General features: G+C 37.3%; 2 protein-coding genes across 3 annotated transcripts in view; both read left to right on the forward strand.

The window, feature by feature from the left end:
• IPO11 (importin 11) overlaps nucleotides 1-21753 on the forward strand; it is a 217835-nt gene that overhangs the window by 174576 nt on the left and 21506 nt on the right. For both annotated transcript variants that reach the window (XM_003265977.4, XM_030799092.1), the window contains exon 28: nucleotides 14619-14714. In XM_003265977.4, the coding sequence (XP_003266025.1) occupies nucleotides 14619-14714 (96 nt within the window). The remainder of the gene's footprint in view (nucleotides 1-14618; nucleotides 14715-21753) is intronic.
• LRRC70 (leucine rich repeat containing 70) lies at nucleotides 719-2586 on the forward strand. Its single transcript, XM_030799093.1, is given in 2 exon segments — nucleotides 719-2117; nucleotides 2120-2586. Coding segments are annotated over 2 exon segments (1866 nt in total).

Genomic DNA, 21753 nt, shown 5'->3' on the forward strand with positions numbered 1-21753 from the left:
CTGTATCCATGGCAACCTCTGTTTTACACATTGACTGTAAAGGAACCAATGTGAAGAGTGGTGTTTCCTGAGCAAACGGTGACTTAAAAAAAAAAAAGTGGTGGGGTGGAGGTCAGCAGTGACACAGAACAAACTGGAGTTAAGAAATGTCGTTCTTCAGGTTTAAAAAGAAAACCTTTACTGAATCAGCTGAGTGTTAATAATACGAATTTCCTTTTCTTGGTAAGATTATTTACTTAAATATGAACTTTTAGCTGACATGAAAAATAGTTCTGTGACAAACTGTAATTTAGAGTTTAATTGTTCTGTAGTGAATTTGTATTTTCATAAATTATAATGTTATTTGATATTAGACTTTATGTTGTTAAAGGGACATATTAAATTCAAAGATTCTCATTCCTACATCGTCACCTATGTTGTAATCAATTGTAATTTTTAAGTTAGCTTAACAAATGTTATTAATCTGAACTATTTTGTCAAGTAGTGGGTTAATGGCCTGATCATGTTAATAATTATAGAACGTATTCCATACTTACTATTTTTTGCTATTACCATGGTATGATTTATGATAGTATTATTGGCTGATCCTAATTAAAATAGAATACAGAAGTTATAGTATTATAAAAAAATTCATTTGATGAAGTTTTGATGATTTAAAGCTTTACCTTCTCTTTTTATAGCCAATTCTGATCTGAACAGAAAAACCAAGAACAGGGATATGTGTGGATTACAGTTTTCTCTGCCTTGCCTACGACTGTTTCTGGTTATTACCTGTTATCTTTTATTATTACTCCACAAAGAAATACTTGGATGTTCGTCTGTTTGTCAGCTCTGCACTGGGAGACAAATTAACTGCCGTAACTTAGGCCTTTCGAGTATTCCTAAGAATTTTCCTGAAAGTACAGTTTTTCTGTATCTGACTGGGAATAATATATCTTATATAAATGAAAGTGAATTAACAGGACTTCATTCTCTTGTAGCATTGTATTTGGATAATTCTAACATTCTGTATGTATATCCAAAAGCCTTTGTTCAATTGAGGCATCTATATTTTCTATTTCTAAATCATAATTTCATCAAACGCTTAGATCCTGGAATATTTAAGGGACTTTTAAATCTTCGTAATTTATATTTACAGTCTAATCAGGTATCTTTTGTTCCAAGAGGAGTATTTAATGATCTAGTTTCAGTTCAGTACTTAAATCTACAAAGGAATCGCCTCACTGTCCTTGGGAGTGGTACCTTTGTTGGTATGGTTGCTCTTCGGATACTTGATTTATCGAACAATAACATTTTGAGGATATCAGAATCAGGCTTTCAACATCTTGAAAACCTTGCTTGTTTGTATTTAGAAAGTAATAATTTAACAAAAGTACCATCAAATGCCTTTGAAGTACTTAAAAGTCTTAGAAGACTTTCTTTGTCTCATAATCCTATTAAAGCAATACAGCCCTTTGCATTTAAAGGACTTGTCAGTTTGGAATACCTCCTCCTGAAAAATTCAAGAATTAGAAATGTTACTAGGGATGGTTTTAGTGGAATTAATAATCTTAAACATTTGATCTTAAGTCATAATGATTTAGAGAATTTAAATTCTGACACATTTAGTTTGTTAAAGAATTTAATTTACCTTAAGTTAGATAGAAACAGAATAATTAGCATTGATAATGATACATTTGAAAATATGGGAGCATCTTTGAAGATCCTTAATCTGTCATTTAATAATCTTACAGACTTGCATCCAAGGGTCCTTAAGCCATTGTCTTCATTGATTCATCTTCAGGCAAATTCTAATCCTTGGGAATGTAACTGCAAACTTTTGGGCCTTCGAGACTGGCTAGCATCTTCAGCCATTACTCTAAACATCTATTGTCAGAATCCCCCATCCATGCGTGGCAGAGCATTACGTTATATTAACATTACAAATTGTGTTACGTCTTCAATAAATGTATCCAGAGCTTGGGCTGTTGTAAAATCTCCTCATATTCATCACAAGACTACTGCGCTAATGATGGCCTGGCATAAAGTAACCACAAATGGCAGTCCTCTGGAAAATACTGAGACTGAGAACATTACTTTCTGGGAACGAATTCCTACTTCACCTGCTGGTAGATTTTTCAAGAGAATGCCTTTGGTAATCCATTAGAGACTACAGCAGTGTTACCTGTGCAAATACAACTTACTACTTCTGTTACCTTGAACTTGGAAAAAAACAGTGCTCTACCGATTGATGCTGCTTCAATGTCAGGGAAAACATCTCTAATTTGTACACAAGAAGTTGAGAAGTTGAATGAGGCTTTTGACATTTTGTTAGCTTTTTTCATCCTAGCTTGTGTTTTAATCATTTTTTTGATCTACAAAGTTGTTCAGTTTAAACAAAAACTAAAGGCATCAGAAAACTCAAGGGAAAATAGACTTGAATACTACAGCTTTTATCAGTCAGCAGGGTATAATGTAACTGCCTCAATTTGTAACACTTCCCCAAATTCTCTAGAAAGTCCTGGCTTGGAGCAGATTCGACTTCATAAACAAATTGTTCCTGAAAATGAGGCACAGGTCATTCTTTTTGAACATTCTGCTTTATGACTCAACTAAATATTGTCTATAAGAAACTTCAGTGCCATGGACATGATTTAAACTGAAACCTCCTTATGGAATTATATACTTTACTTGGAAATATAATGAATCATATAATTCATTATTAAAATTTAGCATTATTAAAATATGTTTTTAATAATTTGTGAACAGTGTATTCATTTAGCAAATATTTTCTTTGATATATACTGTATTAAGTAATAATAGCTAACATTTCTGTGTATCAAGCACTGTGCCAAATATTTCACATTTCACATTTAATCTGTGAATAGTCTTGAAAGGTGGTATTATTTATACTTTACAGGTGAGGAAACTTAGAGTCTAAGTAACTATGCCAAATTCTTACAGCTTGTAACACTTTTTGGGCCTCTCTGACTAGAGCTCATGCTTTCAGTTTTATACTATATTGCTGCTTTGGTTCTAGGATTATAATATGAAAAAAATAGACATGGTTCTTATTCTAGGTAGAGCTTGAAATTTAGAGGAGGAGATACATGGTTACTGCACAGTGCGATGATAAGTACTGTACTTGGAGATGCTGTTGAGTATAACATTTGTGGAGGTGATAGATGGCTTTATGAAGAAAGTGACATCAAAACTGGATCACGAAGAATAAATAGAAATTAGCCCAGTGAAGAGAGCTGAGCAACATCGTGTCAGAGGGGTTAACAGAAGAAAACATGCTGCTTTTCAGGAACTAAAATTCATACAGCTGGCATCGTGAATGATGGTATGTGATTTAAAGCCCGAAAGAGAGATCAGGTGATGAAAGCTTTGTAGTTACATGCTTTATCTTGAGGGCAACAGAGAGCCATTGAAGGATTTTTAAGCAGTAGAGTGAAATGATTAGATTTACCCTTTAGAAATTTCCCTCTTTCTGGAAGGAACAATAAAACCAGAGCCAGAATTAGTTGAGTAGGAATCTGAATTACTAATCCAGGGGAAAGATGATAGAGGCCTGAGCCAGGATACTGGCAAAAAGGTGGATGGATCCAGAGGTACTTTGAAAGTAAAATGAACTGCCTTGCTGATTGGTTGAGGGGTGGCAGGGGAGGGAGAAGTCAAAGATGGTAGGTTTTTGGCTTAGGCAGTTTTGTGCTGTATTCATTAAACTATGGAAAGAAAAGGAGTGGGGCAAAATAATGAGTTCGTTTTAGACAGATTGAGGTTCTTACTGGATCTCCAAATGGAAATAATATATCATGCAGAAATTCAGAAGCGAGGTCTTAGGGTAAAGGCCAATAATTCTTAAACTTTCATCTATCCAGTACACTGGAAGTGTATGATACACCCTTTACAGTAACAATAACCATTTGAGCCATGGTTTTGGGAAATAGGTAAGTGGGGAAGAATAAGACCTTGTAGAAGTTGAGAGAGTCCCTAGGAGATGTTAGTGCCCTTGATTAAGAATCTTTAATATAGATGGTAATAGAAGTAATATAATGTTTTTCTTTATTAGCATAAATTTGTACTTGCAGAATATTTGTACTGCAGAATATTAGGGATTATAGTAAGTGCCTATGCTCGTTGGTTCGTTAATAGTGACCTGAACCACAAATATGTATTTAAAATTTTTTCTTAAGCATTATATCTTTCATGTTTGTGTCTGTTCTTCCTTTTCCCCGAAATTTGTGTTTTTTAACTACTGAAAAATACAATCCATATGAAATTAGCCTGGAACATGTTATCTGGGAGTATTTAAACCAAATGATAATTATCAAGTTCATATTGTGAAATGAAAATAATTATGATGCAATATTGTTTATTCTACCATAATACAGTGGTTCTCAAACTCAGAATCGCCTGGTAGCCTTATAAAAGCACAATGTGCTACCCCGACTCCTTCCTCTACCCCTCCCAGGGTTTTTTCTTTTTAAAAAAATTGTTATTGATAATATTTGTACATATTTATGTGGTACGTGTGATATGTTGTTACATGCATAGAATATGTAATGATCAAGTCTCAGGGTATTGGGGATATCTATCACCTCAACTATTTATCATTTCTATGTGTTGGGAACATTACAAGGCCTCTCTTCTAGCTATTTTGAAATATACAATATATTGTTGTTAACTATAGCTATTCTACTTTGCTATTGAACATTAGAACTTAATTCCTTCTATCTAACTGTATTTTTGTACCCATTAGCCAACCTCTTTTCATCTTCTTCCCTGCACACACACACAACCTTCCCAGCCTCTGTTATCTATCGTTCTGTTCCCTACCTCCATGAGATCACCTTTTTTTTAGCTCCCACATATGAGTAAGAATATGTCATAGTTGTCTTTCTGCGCCTGGCTTATTTCACTTAACATAATGACCTCTAGTTCTGTCTTTGTTCCTGCAAATGACAATATTTCATTCTTTTTTATGGCCTGATAGTATTCCACTGTGTACATATATCACAGTTTTCTTTATCCATTTGTCAACTGATGAGCACTTAGGTTGATTCCTGATCTTTGCTATTGTGAATAGTGCTGTAATAAACATGGGAGTGCAGGTCTCCATACTGATTTCTTTTTCTTTGGATAAATGCCCAGTAGTGGGGATTGCTGGGTCAGATGATAGTTAGAATTTATTTTACATAGTTGCTGTACTAATTTACATTCCCACCAGCAGTATATAAGAGTTCCCCTTTCTCTGCATCTTCACCAGCGTCTGTTATTTTTTGTCTTTTTAATAATGGCCATTCTAATTGTGCTAAGATGATATCTCATTGTGGTTTTCATTTTCATTTCAAATGCAATTAGTGATTAATGATGTTGAAGATTGTTCACATACCTCTGGGCCATTTGTATGTCTTCCTTTGAGAAATGTCTGTTCCTTTGCCCACTTTTTAATGGGATTATTTTGTGGGTTTTTTGTTGATTTATTTGCTGTTGAGTTACTTGACCTCCTGGTATATTCTGGATATTAGGGTCTTGTTAGATGAATATTTTGCAAATGTTTTCTCCCATTCAGTGTGTTTTCTGTTCACCCTTGTTTGCTTTGCCGTGAAGAAGCCTTTTCATTTAATATAGGCCTAGTTGTCTATTTTTGTTGTTATTGCCTGTGCTTTTGAGGTCTTGGCTATAAAATCTTTGTCCAGAAGTGTTTTCCTTGTGCTTTCTTCTAGTAGCTTTATAGTTTCACATCTTATTTTTAAGTCTTTAATCCATCTTGACTTGATTTTTGTGTACAGTGAGAAATAGGAGTCCAGTTTCATTCTTCTGCATGTGGATATCCAAGCCAGAGTTCTTGATTCAGTAGGTCTGGAATAGAGCCTGTGAGTTTTCAGTTTAACAAGTGTGCTGATGCTGTTGGTCTGGGACCACACGTTGAGAAACACTGTGTTAATACATTTGAGAGAAAATCAGAAAGGAGCTGAAAAGTAGTTTTAAGATATATTAGAATTTGCATAAATAAAGCCCCACCAACCCCAAAGAGTTTTCAAACAATGGTTTGCTTTTCCCTGCTTAGCTGAATGCTTTTTCGGGGATTATAATTTCAGCAGAAAATGTGAATATATTTAAATAAACATTATTTTTCTTAAGTAATTTGTTTTGTTATGGAAGAGCGATCTTTTTGTTCACCTTGAGAGACATTTTTAATAATGTATTTTTTTCTTTGTTGTATCTTCCCAACTCCTACAAATCCAATTATGTTTTTCTTTAATTACTAAAAGTACATGTTCATTGGGAAAAAATTTAAACAGTGCGGAAATACATAAGGTAGACTGAAAACTTCTCCATGCCTCCCTTCCTTACCACCTAAACCGTACCCTCTTAAAGATGTTCACAAGCAACACAGCTGGCTATGTGAAGTTCAGAAAAATTTATATAACAAAGTATTTTTATCTTAAAATTCCTAAGTTCAAAGAAGGCAGTTCAGAAAATCTATCAAAATTTTTGCTTTTTGAAAATATAGCTTCTAATTGATTTAGACTCAACTAGAAAACCAATTATATTAATATCAATTTATATATGGAGCTATAGTTCTACACAGTGGTATTCATTAAATGTTCATTTCAGTCTTTGTCAGCTATTACCTTTTAAAAACATTTTCTTTTTTTACTAATCAAAAGAGAGCTGGAGTAAGTAGCTACTCCCTTGAAAAATATTAGCCAGCTCATATTTCACTGTTGTTTGGTAGTTGTACAGTTAAAAAACTTATTTAAGATATAATTGAAGTGTTATAGGCATAATAATTTTCTTGGGTACAATTTCTGTATTTCATTGTTTCACATTTTGAGCAGCCCTAAGTTAAAACTAAATGATATTCTAAATTAATATAGCTAAGGAAGCTTACCTTTCTTAAGATTTCTGTATTTCTCTACCATTTACTACAGGTTCTTATCTCTACCATTTATTAAAAGTTCTTGATTAGAGCACCCAAAAATAGGCTCTAATTTAGCGTGGCTGTGTTTGAGGAAGAATAGAATCCATTCTTTCCATTGAGTATTACAAATTGTAATTAAAGTTGCAGGGCGTATCAGAAGTAATTCATTTTCCCCTCATAACAAATGACAAATATTAGAAATCAATAGTATTTATTTATAAACTATAAATTAAAAGTGTATAACTTTAAAATTTATAATTCCAATGTGGAATTTTAAAAACATATCTCTCATTTCTGGGATGTAAAACTGAGAACTTAACCTCTTCCTGTCAGTGGAGTAGATACATTTGGTGTCAGGCTATTGATGAGGGCTTCAGTGGTGATGGGACAGACTTCAGTAGTAGTGATCGGGAGACAGGAGAGGCTGGGCATGGCGGTTCACACCAGTGATCCCAGCACTTTTGGAAGGCTGAGGAAGGCGGATCACTTGAGCTCAGGAATTCGAGACCAGCCTGGGCAATATGGTGAAACCCCATCTCTACCAAAAATAAAAATAAAAAATAAATCTGGGTGTGGTGGCCTGTGCCTGTAGTCCTAGCTACTCAGGAGGCTGAGGTGTGAGGATTGCTTGAGCCCATCGGGAGGAGGTTGCAGTGAGCTGTGATCATGCCACTGCACTCCAGCCCGGATGACAGAGCAAAACTGTGCCTCAAAAAAAAAAAAAAAAAAAAAAGGGAAATAGGAGCAGGTCACAGCAATAGTAACAAGGTAATAGGCATTTTTTTTCTATACTAGTGCTGTACTGTCTGAAGCATAGTTTTTTTTGTGTTGTTTTGTTTTTTTTAAGTGCCCCCTACACTGGTCATCACTTTGCTGAAGCTGGTAAGCTTGTGTGGCTGCACACTTTTAATGTGGGAAGCCTGGTAGGTTAAAAGAGAAATGTTGGAGAAAGCAGTATGAGAGAGAAGAATGTGTAGTACACCTGCTGCTGGCCCAGATGTGCCTTGTTTCATTGCTTCTCACTCAATTCCAAGACATCTTGTGATAGAGGACATTTTAATTTAGTAGAAGGTAGTTTTCTTATCCTGAATAATGTGGAGACCTTACATACATATGTTGTCTTCCTGTTTTCTTTGGTCTCCATTTCTTCCCACGTCTGTGGAGTTTTCAGTACATGCTCATAAACCCTAGCCTGTTGTTAGTTTGTATCTTTGGCTTTGGACAACCTTATTGCTTTTTTCCATATATTTTCTGTGATACACAACTTAATACATAGTTTGTATTTTTGTCTGAGGCTCTGAGGAGCAAACGTTTTTATGTTGTAGTGCAGTTGCCTCAAGCTTTGGCTTTCAAAACTCCCTTATCCTCAGTTACCTGCTTCTCATCTATGAAAGCATCCTTAAACACCATTGTCTAGAATCAGGACCATACCTGCAGTGTTGTTGTTGTTAGTTGTAGTCTTATTATAAATGCTACTGACCAGGTAAATCCAGGCCATACAATTCCTAGCAGATGGAAAGCCCCTGTGAAAGCCCAGAAACTAGAAAGTGTTAATCAAAGACAGCCCGTGAAGGTGGAGAACAATGTGAGGCTAGGTAAGGTCAGAGAGCTGGGCAGGAACCAGGTCATGTATAGGGCTGAGTAAACTAGGATTAAGCGTTTGGATTTTTAAGTGTAATGGAAAGTTATTGAAAGGTATAAACTTTTGCTTTAAAGCAAAGAAAAGATACTAGATTTTGTAAAAGCATTCTAGTGTGCCGTATAGAGAATAGATTAGAGGAAGTCAAGAGTGGAAGTTTCCTTGTTTGGAAAGGTAGGCAGTAGTTTAAACTCGAGACAAAATTGGCTTGTTGCACAGTGTTAATAGGAATATAGAGTAGTAGAAACAAGGAAAAATTTCAGAGATAAATTTGACAGAATTTGTTGATGAATTGAGTAAATGGAAGGGTAAATGAGAAGAAAGGTCAAAACTGAATCCCTGGTTTCTAGCATGAGTCACTGGGTTGATAGAGATGCTTTTCACTCGGATAAGGAAAACAGGAAGAGAGCCTGGTGTTGATTCTCTGTTTTTGGTTTCCTTGTTTTTGTTGGGGAGGCACTCATAAGTTTGGTGTTGGATCTCTTAATTTTGAGATGATTGTGAGAGTGCCAGGAGCAGATGAGAAAGATGCCAGTGTACTTAAGGTTCCAGAGCTTAGAGAAAGGTCATTGAGCATAAAGTTTTTTGGTCAACTGTAATACATTATTATTATAAAGCTGTAACAAAATAGTAAATGTGTTTATATGAAGTTGTTAGTTTAATTACACATATGTATTTTTAAATGTGAAATTTTGCTTCAGAAATATTTTTTCTTTTATTCATGATACAATTTTATTCAAATGCTTCTTGCAAACTTTGACATTGGTGTCTTCATCATTATCAGTCAGAATTCCCTTTGGTCATGTAACACTGTTTTCCAGAGCATTTTATCTTCATTTTGATCTGAGCTGTGTGGCATACAAGACTTTTCTAGGACTTTAATCCCAAGCTACAATTACCTTTTCAAATTACTTCGGTAACATGAACAGAGTTGGCCTTATTGATTTGTTCTTAAAATGTATCTTCATCACCTGAGGCTGGGAGTTCGAGACCAGCCTGACCAACATGAAGAAACCCCATCTCTACTAAAAATACAAAATTAGCTGAGCGTGGTGGCACATGCCTGTAATCCCAGCTACTCAGGAGACTGAGGCAGGAGAATCGTTTGAATCCAGGAGGTGGAGACTGTGGTGAGCTGAGATCACACCATTGCACTCCAGCCTGGGCAACAAGAGCGAAACTCAGTCTCCAAAAAAAAAAAAAAAAAAAAAAAAAAAAATATATATATATATATATATATATATATATTCATGATTACCTTGTAATTATGTGTTGTATAGCTTTATTTTCATCAGTTTCCAATATCTACAATGGTGCTAGCTCCATAATTACCAGTTCTCTGATGAATTCGTTTTATCACTTGAAAAAAATTATTCTGTCGAGTGACTTTTTAAGTAACGATTCAAACCAAGCATTTTTATTCAACTGAATTTTTTTTTTCCAGACAGTTCTGTACCAGTCCTTAATCTTCTCCTTTTCATGGAAGCTTAGTATGTCTTCATTGGGCGTTGTTTTTTATAGCAAAATCACACAGGATGGTGGTTTCTTCTCATGCCATTACATATAGATCCTTTTAGTTATTCCTTGTAGTCTTGAAGATAATGGTTTTGTTGGAGGAGGGTGGTGCTGCTGTGTGTGTGTGTGTGTGTGTGTGTGTGTGTGTGTGTGCGTGCGTGTGTGCGTGCACTCAAAAAATGAAAAGAAAAGACAGGTAATCGGGAATGGTTTAGTATATAAAAGCCTTTGTAAGGATAATTATTGAATGCAAAAAAAATTCAACTTTCTCTTTAAGATAGTGAATTTCCACTATGGTTTTTTTAGCTTATTTTCTTGCCAGTATTTTCAGGGGAGCTAGATTTATTAATATACTTTTCCACGACCATACAGAATTACTGTGTAGAAAGGATGTATGTTTCCATTTAAATGACAAAAGTATTTGCAGACTATGTCCTGGAAAATATCTATAGGGGAAAACTTTTTTTTTTTTAACTGGGTAATGGGTTTATTACATTTTTAAGTGAATAAGTATTTTTGAAGTATTTTCTCAGTTTTCTAATATAAAAAATATTGAGTTATAATACATTTTTTAAAAAGTTCTTTGGCATCTTTAACAATTTTTAAGAATGTAAAAGGATACTGACATGAAAAAGTTTAAGAGATTTAGAGACTGTTAACCCCCTTATTGTTCAAATGAGAAATGGTGATGATGCTGACATTTAAGTAGTGCTCTGGTACATGTGGCAGGCCTTGTTATAAGCACTTTACTTGTGGATACTCTTATGACTCCATGTTACTGATAAGGCAAGTGAGGCACAGAGAGGTTAAATTGACTTGCCCAAGGCCATGTAGCTAGTCACTGGTGGAGCGACAATTTGAGGCCCTGATGCTGACCACAGTTTCAGCCACTTTCATGAGGTCTGTAAGGGGTCAGAAGGCCTCTGCCATCTGGTTACTTCACCAGCTCTCTGTGTTCTCTGGCAATTTCACAATCACTATGCAGGAGTCACCGAGGCCTCAAATCTGCTTTGCAGTCTTCATCCCAAATTCTGCCACCCTGAATGTTTTCAAGCATGGCCTTACAGTTGGCCTTGATGTTTTTCAAATCTGTATGCACTTCCACTTCAACCATACATTGCTCCTTGTGATCATGCTCAAAACTCTAATATCCTGTCTTATTGTAACTTCACATTTTCCAGTTTTCTTACTCTCTACCACTAAACTTTTTTTTTTTTTTAATGTACAGTGTCTTGCTTTGTCACCCATGTTGGAGTGTAGTGGTGCCATCATGGTTCACTGCAACCTTGAACTCCTGGCCTTATGCGATCATCTTCATATCTCAGCTGGGAATGAGTAGCTGGGACTACGGGCGTGTACCACTGCCCCCAGCTAATTTTCTTCTTTTTTGTAAAGACAAGGGTCTCACTTTCTTGCCTAGGCTAGTCTTGAACTCCTGGCTTTAAATGACTCTTCCACCTCAGCCTCCCAAAGTGCTGGAATTACAGGCATGAGCCGCCATGCCTGGCATAAACTTTGATGTTTGCACTTGGTGTTATGGGTTTTTCTTTTGTTTGTTTTTTCCACTTTTAACCCCATTCTCTACCTGACCCAACAGGTGCCCTGTGGTCAACTCAGACTTCTCATTCATACCCTCAGCTCTTTAAACCCCTCATCCTCAAACTCTACCAGCTTTGCAAGCTTCCAAGCCTGAATTGCCTGACTCAATTTCTCCCTATGTATATCTGCTTGGGGTGTAAAATATAGCAACTAAAAATGATAGAAGTGTACAGATGGGGGCTGTTACAAATCTAGAGCATTCAACTGCAGGTGGACCTCAGTGCCATTGAGCAATCTTTTTGTCTTTGGTCAAGACCCTTTATTATAAACATTGACCACTTGGCTCCAACTGCTTACCCACATGCCTAATACATAACCTCACCTTCTAATTCACAGAGGGAGGAAAATTCAAAATGCAGGAATTTCCAAGGGAGTGTGTACCTCTGTGTCCTGCTGCCTCATGTACGAAGATATCCTTGTGTTCAGCCCTGCCTCTGTTATGATCCCACTTCATCCCATCTCTGGGATCCTGCTCCTTTAGCCACCCCTTTGGCACCTGCATTTTCAGCTGGTCCATTTCCCTCAGCCAAAAAACACCCCTTCAACCCTGCACTCCCTCTAGTTATTACCCTGTTGTTTCCCTCCCCAGACAAGCTTCTTGAAAGAATTGTCACTCCCCTTCCTCAGCTTAGAACCTGATTTCTCTGATTATTTGACTTTTGGTGCTGTTGGTCACCCTCTCGTCTTCTGGGATACCACTTTCATCATCTTCCTTCCCATGTCTTTGCTCTCTTTGTATCCCCTATTGGATTGAGCCGAAGTCACCAACCTAGTCAAGTCACCCACCCAAGATGAAACCTAACAGTCATCCTAGACTCTTTCCTCCCATTTATCTTTCATAGCCAATTAGTTGCCAAATCCTGTGATGTTTACCCATTAAACATCTGTCAAACCTACCCCTTTCTCTTTATTCCCATGGCCACCAAACCATTTCAGGCTGCTACCATCTCTTCTGATGTGGAGTGATCTTGGCTCCTCACCAACAGTCATACTCCCTTATGTGGCTCTTTTTACTGGCCTGGGCAATAATGATGCTGAAGGGCCCCCCAGAGGAGAAGTCTATGCCAGAGAACAAGAGTGACCAGAAGAGGCTAAGCTCACAGAAGCCAAAGAAGCAGAGTCTTCAGGAAGGGAGACCAATGGTGTCCACCCAGCAGAGATATCTCATGAGATAGACTGAAGTGTGGCCCCTAAATTTCACAAATTGACGTCATCTGTCCATGGAGTAGTAGAGTCAAAAGCTGCATTGCGGTAGGCTGACGGGAGTCCTGGGAAGCCTAGAAACTGAGAGTAGCTAGAGATGACTTCTTCCAAAAGATGAGCTGTGGGCTCAGTGGAAGCCCTCTGAAAGCAGTTTCTCAGCACAGTAAGGTTGAAGTTGTCTCCAGTCAAGCCTGGAGCACTGCCCTCTGGGTTTGGTCAGTATAAAGTTCTGGATTTCAGTCTTGGCTTTAGCTGCTAGCAGCTGTGGGGACACTCCACCATCTCAGTCTTTATTGCTTGCCAATTGTAGCAGCTTTCACCTAAGTTTGTTCCTTGCTCAGGGGCTATTCCAGTTGTCAGCTCTTCCTCCTCTGGTAGGGAAAGTGGAAAACTTTTTTTTTAATGTTACCACTGTTGTAGTCTCTACTGTTGTAGAAATTCTGGATTAAAGCTAATAAATCAGGGCTTGTTTCTTCCTTTGGCTATTTCAATAAATTATTCTTTACTTAACCCTGTTGGATGATATAAGCAGATAAATATACTTAAGGGAATATTGTATTTGGTTGTGGGTTTTAGTGCCTAAAAACGTGTTTAGTCTCTTAAATTACCCTAACTTGACTTACTTCCTGTATTTAAAATATAATAATGCAAGAATGACTTTAAATATTAATTAGGTACCATGTATAAATAGCATAATTATGGTCTGGTTGGATCTGAGAAAATTCTAAGGTGATTAAGGTTGTGATTCATTTCTCTCTTGGGATTGCTATTATTAAAAAGTGTTGCATCATCAATTTTAGCTTAGATAACTATTTTGAAAAGTTAATCGAAAATTTTGTCTGTGTTACTGCCTGCCTGTTTTCCTTCTTGGACGTTATAAAAGTCTGTAAAATCTGCACTTTTGTAGATTTACCCCCTAAATGTATAAAAATGTAAAAAACACTAAATTTTTTAAAATTTCATTGCAATTTAATTCAAATTTCCCTAATGCCTAATGATTTTGAGCATCCTTTTAGGATGCTCACATGCCATCTGTGTATCTTCTTTGGTGAAATGTCTGTTCATGTTTTTGCCTTTTTAAAAAACATGTTTTTGTTCTGTTTCTTTTAAGAGACAGGTCTCTCTGTGTTGTCCAGGCTGGAGAGCAGTGGCTGTTCCCAAGTGTGATCGTAGTGCACTGCAGTCTTGAACTCCTGGCCTCAAGAGATTCTCCTGCCTCAGCCTCCCAAGTAGCTGGGACTACAGGCTTGCACCACTGCACCTGATGCCTATTTTAAATTGAAATTATTTTTCATCTTATTGTGTTTTCAGAGTTCTTTTTACGTCCTAGATTCAAGTCCATTACCAGATACTTGTTTTACAAATATTTTCTTCCAGAATTTGGCATGTCTTTTTTCTTCACAGTGTCATTAGAAGAGCAGAAATTTTTACTTGTCAATACTCTATGTCTTTATCTTTGTAGTTATATAAGTAACATAAGACTGTTATAAATCCAAGAATATTAAAATATTCCTTTACTATCGAATCTATCCATCTAGTATTTAAACATACTAATTAGTGAAAAGAATATTGTAATGTTATAGGCAAAGATAAACTTTTTGTTATAAGAAATAGATTTTGAAAGTTTCTTTTGTATTTCACAGCTGCAATTTCTCTTCATGTTCAAGAGGATGTTTAGGAAAAACAAAAACAAAAAATTAACCTGTTCTAGCATTCCAGTTAACCTGTTTTGCTTTTCTTTTATTCTAGTGTTATCCAAGATAAATTCTGTGGGATTATAAACATTTCAGTGGAAGGCCTGCATGATGTCATGACGGAAGATCCTGAAACAGGAACTTATAAAGAGTAGGTGCATTATTTAATTAATCATAATTGGATTTGGGGGATAATTAAATACATGCTGCATGATTTTTTTCACCATCACTCTGTAAGCACAATATGAAAGTTTTATAATTTCTCTTTTATACAGAAACGTTTTTGTTATTTTGCTTATAATATTTATTGTTTGATCTTGGTATCAGCTTATTTATTTATTTATTTATTGAGACAGAGTTTCACTCTTGTGGCCCAGGCTGGAGTGCAATGGCACGATCTCAGCTCACCGCAACCTCCACCTCCCAGGTTCAAGTGATTCTCTTGCCTTAGCTTCCCGAGTAGCTGGGATTACAGGCATGCACCACTACACCCAGCTACTTTTTGTATTTTTAGTAGAGACGGAGTTTCTCCATGTTGGTCAGGGTGGTCTTGAACTCCCGACCTCAAGTGATCTGCCTGCCTCCGCCTCCCAAAGTGCTGGGATTACAGGCATGAGCCACCATGCCCGGCTGGTGTCAGCTTTATTATGTTACAGCGACAACCTGAAATTGAGCTGCTTTGATTTAATCATTGTTTGATGATTAAGCTTTTAAAATTTCAAATATATTTTAGCCTATAAGTTTTTTTCCTAGTATGTTCTGAGCATGCTCTTTTTTTTCAGTGTTGCTGTTTATAAAGCCATCTCTAGCAAATGGGAAAGATTGTCACTTGAATCGTATTTTGTTGAAAAATATGGATAGCAGATATATGTTGTTGAATCTTATTAAACATATTAACATAATGTCTCTGATATGTCACTTAGCTTTTGAGAAGACTGGAGTTTGTATGAAGTGGAAACATCAAATTTTTTGAGACTACAAACCAAAAACGAAGCATTCAATGTAGGCGGGTTTTTTTCTTTTTAAGTTAATGTGAGGGTTTATGGCTATATTAGTCCATTCTCACGCTGCTATAAAGAACTGCCTGAGACTGGGTAATTTATAAAGGAAAGAGGTTTAATTTAACTCGCAGTTTTGCAGGGCTGGGGAGGCCTCAGGAAACGTACTGTCATGGCAGAAGGGGAAGCAAACACGTCCTTTTTCACGTGGCGGCAGGAAGGAGAAGTGCTGTGCAAAAGGGGAAAAGCCCCTTATAAAACCATCTGATCTCGTGGGAGCTCACTCACAAGCACGAGAACAGCATGAGGGTAATCGCCCCCATGATTCAGTTACCTCCAACTGGGTCCCTCCCATGACACATGGGGATTATGGGAACTACAATTCAAGATGAGATTTGGGTGGGGACACAGCCAAACGATATCAATGGCACATGACTGTAAATTGTATACATAATATGTGACAAAGTTTACAACTCTATGTGAAACATTTAGGATATGATCAGATATTCCTTTGTCCTCTTTGGAGTATACAGTTTAGTTGAGGGGAGGACATGGCTGATAGCACAGTTAAAACACTAGTAATGAATACAGATAGTTATACCTTGTTTTGTGCAGGGCACACCAAACAGTACAATTCTAGATTTTGCTTTAATAGTCAGGGAAAGAAAAAAGGCACTATGTGTTACAGAATTCAGGGAGGGATAAGGGTTAGGATGTAGGAAGTAGAACAAAATTATAACATGTTTTAACTGGAAGAGGTAAGAATCTGAAAGTTACTAGAAAATTTAGAAATTATCTAGTGCACTCTCATGGAATTAAAAATCAGAATATCCAGGCTCTGAAAAGTTAGCTGGGCACAGTGGCTTCTGCCTGAAATTCCAGCACTTTGGGAGACTGAGGCAGGCAGATTGCTTGAGGTCTGGAGTTCAAGATCAGCCTGGCCGACATGGGGAAACCCTTATCTTTACTAAAAATAACAACAACAACAAAAATGTAGAGTGACACAGCAGATTTGTGGAAGAGTCAAGATGAGTCAAGGTCTCCATGTGCCAAGCTCAGCCATGAAGAAAAAGTTTTGTTTTGGAAGAGGGAATATGTTGGAAGTAAGGAAAACAAACCAGTTTTAGGATCCCAGCTAAAAGGCCTAGACTTGAGCATTAGTATTGATGAGTAGCGGGAACATATCTGACCACTGGTTTCTTTTATCCCCAGAATTGTTTGGTGATTTCTTTTTATTCTGGGGTGGTACTTTGCATATAGAAACGCAGTTGAGAAATAAATAAGCAGGAGATACACTTTTCTGTGTCTCTGTTTCTAAGAGTGGTTAGACTAGATCTCTACTAAATCTTCCTACTTTGTAATTCTATGAATTAAATAGAGTTCTATAAATTACAGTCCACGAGACTATAAGGCATAAATAAACTTTCAGAAATGCCTGTGTGAGAAACATAAAATACATACTTATGTGGCTAACTTGGCTTTCAACTTCCCCTTCCTGTTTATTTAAACAGTTTATTCAAAAAAGTTAATCTTTCTGGTTCTGTTGAATTCTTATTATAGTCTCCTAACTGAGTGAATTGGAAAAAAGGAAGAAAACTCTATTTCCTTCACCTACATCAGTAGTGTATTAGGGTTCTCCAGAGAAACAGAACCAACAGGAGACAAATACATATATATATATATATATATATATACACGTATATATATATATATATACGTATATATATATATATATACGTATATATATATATATAAAGAAATTGATTGTAAGGAATTGGCTCACATGATTATGGAGGCTGAGGAGTCCAAAATCTACCGTCGGCAAGCTTAAGACCCACGAGAGCCCATGGTGTAAGTCTGAAGTATAAATCTGATCATCTCCTTCCAGTGTGGAAATCACCAGTGGACTTCCATTGGTACAGAATACAGTCCACAACTGTTTGTATTTCACAAAGGTTACTTAACTAGTTGACTCTGAAGACGAAAGAAGTACAGTGTCCCAGCTTGAAGCAGCCGCAGGATGAATTCTTCCTCATCCAGTCAAGAGTTTTATTCAGGCTTTCAGTGGATTGGCTGAGGTCTACCCACATGGGGAGGGCAAACTGCTTTACCCAGGTTATAGATTCAAATGCTAATCTCATCCAGAAACAGCCTCGCTGATACACCCAGAGTAATGTTTAACCAGATTGGTAGGCACTCAGTATCTCAGTCAAGTTGACACAAAATTAGCCATCACACTAAGAAAGCCTTGTTGATAGATCATCTTTTTATTCAAACTGTTCACGCCAGGCACTGTGTAGTGTGAGGAAGCAACTGAGTCTCTCACCTGAAAGAGCCCACAACCTAGAAGGGGAGACAGGGACCTATGGAGCAATACCAGGTGCAAGAGAGAAAGGAGTCCAGGGAAACTGAGAATCATTCTCAAGGATATGTAGTGGATTGGAGCCAACTAGTTAAGTAACCTTTGTGAAATACGAAGAATTGTGGTCTGTATTCTGTAGTCAGTGGAGGTCTCCTGGTGATTTCTACACCGGACGGACATGATCAGATTTATACTTAGAAAGGTCACTTTGATGCATTGTGGAGGACGACAGAAGGGGTATATGCTGGTGAGTGGTCTCAGATCACTGGAACAACCTGGGATGCATGTTAGAAATGCAGATTCTCCTTCCTCAGTGCAGACTGATTATATCAGAATCTTTGGGGGTCACACAGTAGAATCTGCATTGCAAACAGGAACTGTGATGTTTCATATACACTGTAAAAATTGAGAACCTACTGCTGTGGAAGTGGGAAAACCATTTAGGTAGCTGTTAAAGTAGTCTTATCTTGGTGAGTGGTGATGAGATGAATTTGAGATATATTTTGGAGGAAGGATTAGCAGGAAATGGGGACAGGTAGGTATGGCTAAAGAGGATTGAAAGGTATTTACAGTTTGGGTGACATGTGACATACACGTGCATATATAATTTTTAAAAATAGTTATGCTTTTACCTGTAGCCTATTCTTATTTTTATACCTTGATTTTTCCTCATAACATATTGAACAGGCATTTTAAAATTTAAACAACATTTCGTGTGGAAAAAATGGAAATGGGCTTTTATTTTCCCTTCTAATGATCCCTCTTTTTTTAAAGTTAGAAAAGTTTATCTTCCAAAATAAATGGATAGTCAGCAGTTGCCTATTAATGTTGACACTTGTATTTCTTCAGGGTTGTACAGAAAATGAATTCTTTTGGAAGAAAGAAGAATTCCATTTTGAGAGTTGAAGAATGTGTTTATTTGTTGGGGTTTTGTTGGTGGGTTTGTGGTTTGGTTGGTTTTTTGTTTTTATTACTTTTTTAGCCAGAGTTTTTATTAAGCCAAGAAAATATATTAATGAGGCTAGAGATTTGCCTTCTTTGCTTTCTGCTTGTCTGGCTAGAGTATTTCTCTTTTATTTCCTTCAATAATATTTTTGTTGAAAGGAATATTGGGAAATGAAATTGACAATCCCTTGCCAAGGTTTGGGAAGTAAAAAGGAAGAAAGAATTTAGCGGCCCGGCACAGTGGCTCACGCCTGTAATCCTAGCACTTTAGGAGGCCGAGACAGTAGAATCGCTTGAGCCCAGCAGTTGGAGACCAGCCCTGGCAGCATAGTGAGACCCTGTCTCTATTAAAAAAAAAAAAAAAATTGAAAATCAGCCAGGCACACGCCTTTAGTCCCAGCAGCTGCTTGGGAGGCTGAGACATCGAGGCTGCAATGAGCTGTGATTGCACCACTCCACTCCAGCTTGGGTGACAGAGCAAGACCCTGTCTCAAAAAAAAAAAAAAGATTTTAGCCAGCATTTTAAGAAGCCTAGAGGCACTAAAATTTGGTTAGAAAATGACTCATAAATTGTGGTTTTTATAGCTAGAAAGTACAAAACATACCAAGTATAAAGGAAATAGTCTTATTTGAAACTATTCTGTATTCTGTAGTCAGTGGAGGTCCACTGGTGATTTCCACACTGAGGGACATAATCAGATTTATACTTAGAAAGGTCACTTTGGTCCATTGTGGAGGAAGACTGGCGGGGTAGATGTTGGTGAGTGGTCTCAGACCAGTAGAACAGCCTGGGATTCTAAAAGTTAAAATTCGGCTTTTATAAGGACTTTTTTCTCCTTCACTCAATACACTGACCCACTGAACGGCTCTCTTCAGAATGGAATAGAGAATACTAGAAGAAATGTTGGTTCCTGGATTCTGACATCTGTATGTTATCTTAACTTGTGTAGATCCTAGTGACCTCCTTAGGAAATCTCTCTCTTCAGTTTTCCCCCTCTGATCCATTCTGCCCCACTTAAAATTAAAAGCTGAGTTTTTTACAGGATCAAGTTAATGGGGCTCTATTCTGTGCTGACTCAGACACCAGCTTTCTCTCTTGTCTCCCTGGATTCTTCATCATTCTGCAAACATGTCATACACTCATGGCTTGACTAATAATATTTCTGCTTCTTGGTGTGTCAAGCCCTTATCCTTCTTAGCAAATATCTACCTCTAAAATTGCATTCCAGACTTATAGGAAGAATTCATTCCATCTTTCCCTGTTTCTTCATGGCACTTTGTCTTTACTGCTAATATACAATATTTAGTTGCTGATATTCAGTCTAGTGACCGTAAGAGGATTTGAGACAGTGCAAAAGAAAGCATGTGCTCATTATAACAGAAAATTATTAACATAGGATTGAAGGGATTTAAATAAGAAACCTTGATTGGGGAAACCTGTGGCAGCAGGACATAAAACTTAGCTATACACTTTCTAATTACCAGGATAAAAAAAGAAACATTAGGAATTACATGGCTCTTATTTTCAAGTAGAAGGAAGTAGGTTTATCAGGTGTTAAGACAAATTCAATTTAACAGAGTTTGATTAAGCAAAGAATTGTTCACAAATTGGGCAGCCCCCAGAACCAGAATTGGTTCACAGTGTCTTCAGGGCTGTACCTGGTCAGATAATATTTATGAGCAGAAACGGGAAAGTGAGGTACAGAAAAGGGAAATAGGGTACAGAAACAGCTGGATTGGTTACAGCTCAGCATTTGCCTTATTTGATGTTCAACAGTTGGCCACCTATGATTGGCTAAAACTCTGATTGGTACAAGAATAGGTTATAATCTCTACACTTCCAATTAGGTTACACTTTACTGTGTACAAAGAGACCTTCAGGCTGAACTTAAAATATGTGAGGAAGAAACTTTAGGCTAAATGTAATTTAACACAGGAGAGGGAGACTCATAATATTTCTTCTCACTGGGGTGTCATGCCCTGAGCCCAGAAGTGCATTTTTTATTAATATTTATATAGGTGACTATACAAGGACTGTCCGTTTTAACAATAAAGAATTAGTTGTTTCTGATACCCTAACGACTATAGGTAAGTGACTCCAAGATTAGCTGACTGTGGCCTTAGCAACATCATCAAAGCCTGAGGTTTTTTCTACTCCAACCCCTCAGCATATTAACCTGATCTGCAGGCTACCATCCCTCATCGATAAAAAGTAGTTCTAGGCATTACAGTTCATGACAATGCCACTGACAGATAAGTAATCTTCCTTATGTCTTTTTTAAGATCAAGGCAATCCTTTTCTGGAAATCATTGCATTAGATGTCTTCTTATGTCTAATTGGCCAGAATTCCTTAAACATGCTCCTGCTGAAAGTAATCATTGACCAGGGGAATGGGATCTCCATGATTGCTTATTGAACTACTGGCGTTGGGGGGCTGGGATCAGCTTTTTCTGAAACAGTGGTAGCATGGAAAAAGAGGATAACTGGACAGATTCAGGGTTCAATTAGGAAAGAGGCTGATTATATAGGCAAGCAAGAGTGTCCACTACAGAGACCAACTGAACAGTGTCAGTTTTGTCTTATGTGAAACAACCCATAAATTGTTTGTTTTCTTTTTTTTTTTTTTTGAGATGGAGTCTGGCTCTGTTGCCCAGCCTGGAGTGCAGTGGTGTGATCTCGGCTCATTGCAACCTCTGCCTACCAGGTTCAAGCAATTCTCTCATCTCAGCCTCCCGAGTAGCTGGGATTACAGGCACGTGCCACCACGCCTGGCTAATTTTTGTATTTTTAGTAGAAATGGGGCTTCACTATGTTGGCCAGGCTGGTCTTAAACTCCTGACCTCAAGTGATCTGCTCGCCACAGCCTCCCAAAGTGCTGGGATTA

This window comes from Nomascus leucogenys, chromosome 18 (genome assembly GCF_006542625.1).
Source record: "Nomascus leucogenys isolate Asia chromosome 18, Asia_NLE_v1, whole genome shotgun sequence".
NCBI classification, from domain to species: domain Eukaryota; kingdom Metazoa; phylum Chordata; class Mammalia; order Primates; family Hylobatidae; genus Nomascus; species Nomascus leucogenys.